The sequence below is a fragment of the Rhipicephalus sanguineus genome, chromosome 9, assembly GCF_013339695.2.
Source record: "Rhipicephalus sanguineus isolate Rsan-2018 chromosome 9, BIME_Rsan_1.4, whole genome shotgun sequence".
Classification (NCBI taxonomy): domain Eukaryota; kingdom Metazoa; phylum Arthropoda; class Arachnida; order Ixodida; family Ixodidae; genus Rhipicephalus; species Rhipicephalus sanguineus.
Genome location: NC_051184.2, coordinates 121626762 through 121636218, shown reverse-complemented (window position 1 = coordinate 121636218; position 9457 = coordinate 121626762). Strand labels below are relative to the sequence as shown.

The window sequence follows — 9457 nt, the reverse complement described above, 5'->3', positions numbered from 1 at the left end:
ATGCCCGTACACCGCGGCCCATGGAAAACGGGTATGTGCCACACGTGTCAGGAGGAAAGGGCTTGACGACGTACGCGATGGCGTTTTCACGTTACTCATGTCATGACCAGACAGTCGCATTTGCCAAATCGTCTTATCCTCCCATGCTAATTTTGGTCTACACCAAGTTAATGAGGCGATCATGAGAGCACCCAGACATAGGCGGCTAGATAGATAGATATGCAGATAGGAATGCTCAAAGTGCCAAAGGTTCGCTAAGAAATGCTTCGCATTTAGTAACTGCCGGAGAGTGAAAATCACAATAATTCCTGGCTACGGGCCAGCGTGCAACACATGAAAGCATAAGCTGGGCTGCTTGCCAGAACTTCTGTAAGAATTGCAGGTCAATAACAATATATGTACACTGTCTTGCTAATGTGTTTGGTCGTACGTTATGTACACCTCTACGCCCATGTGGAGACATGCAAACTGTTAAGAGTTCCTTTGAAAGCATCTCAGGTTCATTCATCATGCCGGCTATCTAATGATAATTACATCGTGTATCGTGTAATGCTCTTGCAACTAGACGTGGTCACAATCTTAACATAAGGCCATTCTTCGCACGTGCTAATATGTTCAAATACAGTTTTTTTCCGAAAATTATTGTCTACTGGAACGATCTTCCCGGTTCTGTTCGTGAAATGAATATGTCAGATTTTTTGGAGGCACTTGAATGACATTGTTGTCCTTTTTTTCATTCATTTATGTACCCGGTTGTGCTCAAGAGGTGGCGATATTTGTTCTGAAGAAGAACTTGTTGTGATGTTACTGTTATTCTTTCCTATTGTATGTACCACACTCCTGCAATAGCCCTGCATTGGGCTGCAGTATTTGAAAATAACTAAATAAATAAATAGTGTTACCCAGGTTGCAATTGTAGCTTGGCAAGGGGCGTAACACATGAAGGCATAAGGTGGGCTGCCTGCCAGATTTTCTGTAAGAATTGCAGGTCAACACCAGTGTACATACAGTGTATTACTAATGTGTTTGGTTGTATGTTATGTACACCTCTACGCAAATGTGCAGAGACCATGCAAACTAGTAGGTTTACAGTTCTTATTCTATGGGCTGCTAAAGTGTTGAAGCTTCACAATTGTTTGAGATTATTTGCTTAAGATTATGCGCCGGACGTGAATAGTCAAGTTTATTCGAGAGCTTACGCGAGCACCAGCGATAACGCTGGAAGGTTCGATGACTGATGTATAAAAGACGACGCATTCCACCGATGATCAGATTACTCGGCGGCCGACGACTGTTCTTGCCACTATCAGTGCGCAGCGTGTATCGCTTGTGTATGGAGTTTTGATTTTCCGGGCGCAAGTTCGCCCAAATAAAGAGCTCCGCATTTCCCAGTCTTGGTGCGCCATTTTTCACCGTCACAACCACGTGACACTACTATCAATAGTGGTCTGATTAATGATGCTGTTGCTGGCCGGCCAAATCGGCAACATATTTGCGGTAGCCTACTATCAGCTTCGCTTAATTTTTGAGTACTTTTTGGCGAAAGAAATAATTTCCGCAGTGAAAATGGCGCAGTATGTCCATCAATAAAGTCACATCCAAAAGCAACCAGTTGCACCTTACAATTAACACACCTAGTTCATGATATATTTTAAAATTTTTAAATAATAAAATGCAAGATAAATTTGAAGCCGCGCAGTTCCACCGCATGTAACGCCTTCCTTACCGCTACAGCTGAACAGTTTGACTTTATGATCATCTGTCAGCGAAGCACTGAGGCTGAAGAACACAAGCGTGTCATTTTTCTTGCCCTTGAGCCTGCTTCTCCGGCTCCACTATGTACTATGCGTGCGGGGCACCAAGATTATTCTGCAATGAGTTCGTGCTGTTGATTTCACACTATGGATAGTACCATCGAATTTTTTGCTATCGATAGCGCTATCGATAGTACCATGGATAGTTCTGCATCACTACTCCTAACACAAGCGTTCAGCTTTATTGTAGGTACTGACTGTTTTGAAGCTGTATCGGCATGACGCCTTCTATGTTCTTACCACCGTTCGTCAGCCTCTAGAATGAATTCAATTTTCTCAGTCAGAATTTTCCTGAAATGTTCAATTCCTGATATTCACCTTGCATGTCTAGCAAGTTGCTTTTAGTCCACCAACATGAAACATTTCAATAAAGCACCCATAGCAAGTGTACTGCTTCCCAATTTGTTGCATCAAAGTGCTTGGGTGAGCAGGCAAGCATATCTTGAAAACAGGTGCAGCACAGTCGGAAAGCGTGGTAACTCAGTTTTGCCAATTTGCATTGGCTTTTAAGTTGAAGTGAAATTGCTGTGATGCAAATTTGCCAGTCCATTTTATTTATTTTCTAATTAAAGTCATTTCAAGTTGCAGAATCTGGCACGCTTGAAAACAGTTGGGTTGATATGCTTCCTGGACTTTATTGCCACAGCATGCTTGACGATACGATGTCTTTGTCCTGTTCATATTGCCCTTTGGACGTGTATTTACACTGAGGCAACCCGTCTTGTTCTTCTAACTTCCTGTTTAGCAAGTTGGGTCTTTCCTAAGAGTAAAAATGCAAGCTATATTAGTAAATAAAAAAACAACATTGCATACTGTAGTAAAATAGGAAAAACACCTACCCCTGGTGAAGGCCAGTGTATTCATGCTGATATGCCTGTCCGTTTTATTCATTTTTTTTATTTAACGGTCCTTTCAAGTTGCACAGTCCAGCACACACAAAAACAATTGCATTGATATGCATCCTGGGCTTAATTGCCACAGCATGCTTGAAGATACGATATGTCTTTATCCTATTTGTTGCCCTTTCAACATGTATTACGCACTGAGGCAATTCGTCTTGTTCGTGTAACTTCCTCTTCAGAAAGTTGGGTCTTTCCTAAGAGTCAAAATGCAAGCCATATTACTAAATAAAAAAACAACATTGCATACTGCAGTAAAATAACAAAAACACCTGCCCCTTGGTGAAGGGCGGTGTATTCATGTTGATGCCTTGTGCTGCAAGGTGAGGTTCGAGTTTAAAACCTCGGTCAGCCATAATATTGTCACCTGGGAGAAGGTAATCTTCAACACCACATGTTCTAACAATGAACTTATCTGAGGCCCTTCCGCCGTACACGTCTGACACAAACATAATAAGGCCATTGGGTGCTATTACTGTGAGAAATTTCACTGTGTTAGAGCCTTTGTACGAGCTGTAGCTTTGTGCTCTCGCAAGAAGTTTTCTGGGCCTTTCGAGTAGCACCTCTATGCAATAAAAGATGCATGTAGTACGGCCATTTCCACTCTTAATGAAGCTCTGTGGCATGCTATCATAAACAGCTGCTCGCGGAAGCCAAAGCACTACATCTTCCATAATCTTCTCCAAGTGGTGCAGCATGTTGGAAAAATTTTTCGACACACTTGCCACTGAAATCTCAAACCTCCTTGCCAGGTCTGCACAAAGCAGGCCGAGTCTCAGTCTCATTAGTGTTAGAAGCAGCTGGTTTTTCAGACTTAAAATCTTCGGTATTTTAGCTTCCATTTGTCTCAGTTTCACAACAAGTTTGTTAAAAACTGTAACTGAAACTCCTGTGTAGAACAGTATGTCTTGTGATGTAAGAAATTGGAAACAAATGCTTTTTATGGCAAAGGAGGTGCTTCAATAGTGATCTCTCGATGCCTATGTGCGCTCAGCTGGTGTCTCCTCCCATTGCGTAAAGTTGTCCCTTGTCTCGACCTGCAACAATAAGCATGATAGTCATATTATAAAAGCTTATTTTTTGCATAGGAGTAACTTTTTTATTAGTTGATTCAGAACAACTTTTTGGTCAACCACCTGTTGGTACAAGAAATTACCGCCTTAGAATACGCTCACATAGCATGTGCTGCATGCGTCAGGATAAATGAAAACACACGCAAGCGCACTCACGTCTTCATTGTTAGAAGGAAGCGTACAATCTGATGCACTGTCAACCTATGGATAGAGAAAACCAATAGTCACTTCCTTCTGTAGCCAAATTGAGAAACTTGAAGATCATGCAGGCTTACATTTTGTCTACGGCTAGATTTTCTGCTTGAAGCATTCTGATGAACAAGTTCACATTCCTGGGGAGAAAACAGTGAATCTGGGCTTAGAATCTGCAGTATATTTGTGGGCTCAGCACTAGTCCACAAACTTGCACTTCGTGTAATCTTGCTGGCCAGGCCAGGCCATGCATCTTCAGTGCAAAATGGCACCACCTGTTAGCATATTTGTAAAATTTTCATAAAATTTCGCTTAGAAGTTTCACCACTGTATACTTACTCCTGTATGACTCTTTGCCAAAATGGTATCTTTGATGTAAGGATCAGCGTGTCAGCACATAAAAAAAAACATGGCTGATCCCTCCGTCATAGGAATCGGTATAACACGAAAGTGAAACGTGTCTTCACAGAAGTAGTGCTTATTGTGTAATGATATATGAGAGCTTGTACAACGTCTATTCGTGTTTGGCAGCTATAGCACCGTTTGACGTGGATGCACCCATGTTGACAGCATGTCTCTATCGCGACGACTAGCGCCCATGATTATGATTAAACCGTTGTGGTAGCTGACGGTGTGAACATATATTTGGACACAGCGAATCGTGAAACCCGCGTAAGGATGATATCAACAAGCTCATAATTAACACTGGTACCCATTATGCACTTCTTCAAAGGTGTGCGCTTTCTAGTAATGTGTAGCCGACGCCTGTGCTCATGCATACATAAGACACACTGCGCTTCAGCAACACGGGAGGTAGAGGTTCGTAGCCTGAGCCGCAAACGCGTGCGTCCCGCTGGCCTCTGTCTCGCAGGCGCTGCTCTCGCTCCACAAAGGCACGACATTCGCCCGTCGAAATCGCGTCCTTTCTGCAACGCATACTGCAGCAGTTTTGTTAGTCGGTGCTCTCGCAATTGAAGCAGTCGGCGGCGGAGAAATCCCGTTGCTGCACATGGAAGCTGCACTACTCCGATGAGCCGATGCACGCTAACACGAAGCCAAAGGCAAAGAACGTAACTGCGTCGAGGGTGCCTCGGCGACGCCAGCGCGGCTACTCTACCTCTCTGTTATCGAGACGCTTTAACCACGGCCGCTAAATAAAAAAGAGGTGCGGCCTGCCGAATGGGTGCGTTTTCAATGGGGGAACGCGTGACATACCGAGTTTTGAGACGCTACCGCGGGGGCGCTGCACATCGGTAAACCGCGGCCGCTAGTAAGCGAACGCTCGGGGCGTTGGCTTGGACGAGCGCAAGCAAACACTCTTGCTGGAAATGAGCAGCCGTACGCTTGCTTACGAGGTAGAAAAGGTGCGGGTTTTTTGTTGCGCAGGCTCTATCAGTGAGTGCTTAATGTGATTGGACATTTCACCATAACTTCGACGCCCAAGACCTGTCGCCGTGGTGGAGATCGGTAACTGCGAAGAAGTCGCACATTCACTTCGTTCACTTCAAGCAGTACGACTTCAAGGTAGAGCGCAAGGTGCTGCGGCCGACAGCCGTGTCGACAATATTTTCATCTTTTCCAGCTTACAAGCTAGCCGCATCCTCATTGAAAGGTAGACCACTTGTTCGTGTTTTGCCTACTCCTTCGATCCATATAGAACAGCAAACAATATTAACTAGACGAGTGCCAGAGATCAAGAAAACAAGTTGTCATTCCCTTGCGTGCAGCAGTTGCTGAAACAGAAAGCGTGGTGAGTGGAATGACGTCGAACGCGGAAGGATTCTCTGGACTGGACGGCCGCCTACAGCCCTGCCGTGGAAGACCGTTAAAACGCGAGAGTTAAAACCCGATGAACCTCCAGTGCAGTGTGCAGCGCTGTGTGTCTTTCCGCCATTTCTTGTTTTCGTTTTTCATCTGCGCTGTTTCTTCAGGACGTGAGTACGCGCCAACTCGCCCAACTTGCCATTTTGGTAGAATATGTAGGCAAGACGTTTGCATTTACTGTGTTTCACTAATGTAGTTCAATGGTAACAACTCATGTTGGAAACGGGTGTCATATAAAAACGGTACTTATTAGTGCAATGCGAAGCAGACATACACCAGATTTAGCAAGTATATACGCGGGAGATATTCCATGTACGCTAGTTTATTTTGAAGAGCAGAAAGTAATCACGCATCTCCAAAAAAGCCCCCGCAATGAGGAAGTCGTCCACGCAGATAACAAAAGCTAGAGCATTCAAACGACTGAGGACATCAACGAACAGCAGTGGACCACTTTTGTTCCCAGTCGAAGAAAAAAAAGAACGATTGTTCAATAAAGTTTTACATTCATCCATCCATCTTGTGGCAGCGGCGCTGTACAGCACGCTTATAGGTGCGTCTTCATGGCAGCATGCCCTTCTCGCGTATAGCAGCAATAACCGCAAAGGAAACCATACTGATACGTTATCTGGTGTGTCTTGCGCATAAATAGAAGAAAGGCAATCACAGGTAAACGTGAGGCGACTGAAATGACCACTAAAACGAATGCATGCAGCCGGCTGGCCGCCTGTGCGAGCGGGTTTTCTTTACCGTTGTGCAGCGCTGCGGCGGCGGGAGCAAGAACTAGCGCTGTCACCGGCGCAAAAGAGCGTTCGGCAGGCCGCACCTCTTTTTCATTCAGCGGCCGTGTGTGATTGAACACGACGGCCGGAGTAGAGGGAAACGCAAAGCGCGTCGTGCCGCTCCGGTAGCCCGGCCGCGATTTTTCTAGTGGCGAGCGCCTGAGCTGGGAACGCGGTGTTACAGCCAGGTGAGGCAGACCACGTGGGCAGACGCGCGTCGCAGAGCTATTTTTGGTTTGGATTAGCGTGCCGCTATGAACGAGGCCGACGCTTTTACGACGCATGACCGTACGACGCTTGCGCTGAGGTCGCCACCTCGCGGTGTGTTAACGCATTGACAAAATTGAACTTCTATTGAAAACACGCCGAATATGACGGACGTGTAACGCGTTGCAGGTGCTATTCGCGGAGGCCACAGTAATGACGAATTACTTTACCGCTCCCAGAGAGCAACACCACCCCGCCGACCGGGAGAGTGGTAGGCGCGTTTGTAAAGCCTCTAGAGTCTGTGACCGTGGCGCAGTCAATAAAGAAAAAAAAAGACCGTGGCGCAGTGGATAGCGTGTCCGGCATGTGTTGTAGCGGGCCGAGCTGCCGTGGGTTCGACGCCCGTTGACGGAAACTTTCTTCTTTGCCATCTGATCGTGTAAATTTTTACGACGTCACATTCGTGACAGAAATACGTCACTGAAGTCTTGGTGGACCCCGGCATACAACACTTTCGTGTTAAAAAGCGATTGCCAAGTACTTTTTAAACTGCGGAGTTGTTTAAGCGTGGCAAAATGTCATTGTCGACCTGCATTCACAGGTTGAGCGAAGAGAAGCCACGGTAAGACAGGTGTAGCCCATCCTAGCTATGCCAAGGCAAGCCGGAGCCAAGAAAGAAGCATAGTGTAGAATAGCAGGGAAGTGCGAAGGGAAGTGAGGGTGAGGATGAGTGATGTGAGAGTGAGGATGAGGGAAAGGAGAACATAGGTGTTAAAGCATAGCATAGACATGCATAGTACAGTATAGCAAGGGAGTTGGAAAGAGAAGTGAGGGCAAGGAAGAGTGGCGTGAGGATGAAAAGGAGGGAAATGAGAAGGGAAGGTAGCAGAGCATTGCATAAACTTGTATAGTGTATTATGGCAAGTGCGTGGGAAAGGGAAGTGAGGGTGAAGAGGAGGAAAAGGAGGAGGGCAGAGCGTAAGGCACAGCGCCCGTCCTGTTTTTTCCATGTAATTTTTCCATTTTTTCATGTAATTATCAAACGGCAAAAAGAAATAAGTTGCAGCAAAAGAAAAAAAAGGGGAATGCATGAGAATAAACTGCTGATTGCAGCGATTGCAAATGTGTTCAGAGACAAGAGGTTTCAGTTCCGCAAGAGTCTTGAGGAAGTCGGATGAGCATTGCGGCGAGAATATAAGGCAATAGAGGAGGCGATGCTCAAACATCGCATGTAAACGTATGATCTTGTACTGCTCAACTAAATTTGAAGTACGGGCAGTGCAAGATACAACAGGGATCACTCTGAGCGCCTTCTTCTGGAGGCTAAGTATACCGTTTAAATTTGCTTTGAATGTTGTGCACCAAACAAGGTAACAGTAGCAAATGTTCGATTGAAATTTTTCATGGGAAATTGTAAGCTTGTGCTTCGGCGAAAATTCATTCAAAGTCTAGAGAGGAAGTCCACAAACCTAATAAGCTTATTTTCAATATGGATTACATGGTCATAGCATCTCATTCAAGATCGAGCGATTTGAACCTCGTAACCTGTAAGTCATTACTTACAATGATATCCAGGCTAATTGGCAGGTCAAGTGGCTGAAATAAAAGCAGTCTTTTATTAAGCGGTTCTCTTTTGCAATCACTCTCTGACTGAACTGAAAATCTCATGGATCATTTTCCACTGCAGTCAGGAGACTCGCTCATGATTCGCGGATAGCACACAATTTAATCCTGTTTGCAGCTACGTCGTGATTGAAGCCCTATTCGGATAAGTCCTGTAAAGATCAAAATTGTCGATGTGTCAAGCGTATTACCAAGAGCCTACTGCACACAACTAATTTCACCAGATGCCCTGACAATTACAGGTAACGAACAGGCAGAGCAACAAGAATGGTTTAGCAATGACATCAACGCGTCAAGTACAACCGACGCTTACGAACCAGCCCTGGTGGGCGCCGAAACACATATTGTAACAAAGCTCAATACAAGGACTTGCTATTTACACTATTTATTAAGGTTGAACTTGTGCCCAAAGCAAAAAGAATCACAGCAGTTCAGTAAAAAGAACCGAGAGTCCGTAGTTCTCGCGAGCCACCTCTTCGATCGTCGTCTTTCTGTTTCACACGCGCGTTGGCCACTCGCTCGGAGCTCGTGCGTATGCAGGACCGGCCGGCGGACTGCGGCTGGCTTCATCTGTCGTAACGATGCCTTGAGCGTGTCGCTTGGTTTGCAACGCCTGCGTTGTGCTGAGCGATGGCGGTTTGCCGTGGCATTATCCCTCCTCTCAAGGCGCATCGCCCCGATGCGTACGAAGAGGCCGCATGTGGAGTTCGTTTTGCGGACGGGCTTGCAGGAACGAGGTGGTAGTATAGCGGGTGATTTGGGTGGCTAGTCCTCGTATCTGTCGTAGTATGGCTTCATGCGTACAATGTGTACGCGCTCCGTGGGATTGCGTCGTCGTGAATGCACTTGTCCAGCAGACTTGACTTCATAAACCAGGCCACTTTTCAGATAGGCCGCGTCGTCGTACTGGGGTCTATATCCAGACTTTGTCCCCAACGTCATACCGCGTTTCACGTCTTTGCCGGTTGTAGCGGTCGGCGTCGATCCGTTGTTGGCGACATATTCGGTACCTTGCTAACTGGCGGGCTTCTTCCACTTTTTGTAGA

At 45.9% G+C, this 9457-nt stretch overlaps 1 protein-coding gene across 2 annotated transcripts; it reads right to left on the bottom strand.

The window, feature by feature from the left end:
* Positions 1 to 4378, bottom strand: LOC119406087 (uncharacterized). Of its 2 annotated transcripts, XM_049419302.1 has the most exons (4): positions 2986 to 4378; positions 2654 to 2905; positions 997 to 2574; positions 1 to 961 (listed from the first exon to the last, which is right to left on the bottom strand). In XM_049419302.1, the coding sequence occupies exons 1-2, from the start codon at positions 3553 to 3555 to the stop codon at positions 2840 to 2842; spliced, it is 636 nt and encodes a 211-aa protein (XP_049275259.1). In that variant the 5' UTR covers positions 3556 to 4378; the 3' UTR covers positions 1 to 961; positions 997 to 2574; positions 2654 to 2839. The 2 variants fall into 2 exon arrangements, with proteins under 2 accessions (XP_049275259.1, XP_049275258.1); XM_049419301.1 differs by having other exon boundaries at positions 997 to 2905.
* Between the last annotated feature and the right edge of the window lie 5079 nt (positions 4379 to 9457).

Bases quoted from the DNA above. Each gene is read 5' to 3' on its own strand.
- LOC119406087 (XM_049419301.1), bottom strand. From the start codon at position 3,555: ATGGAAGCTAAAATACCGAAGATTTTAAGTCTGAAAAACCAGCTGCTT. The intron at 2,906-2,985 runs GTGTTTTTGTTA...CTCTTAGGAAAG, and splicing joins CGCCCTTCACCAAGGGGCAG to ACCCAACTTTCTGAAGAGGA.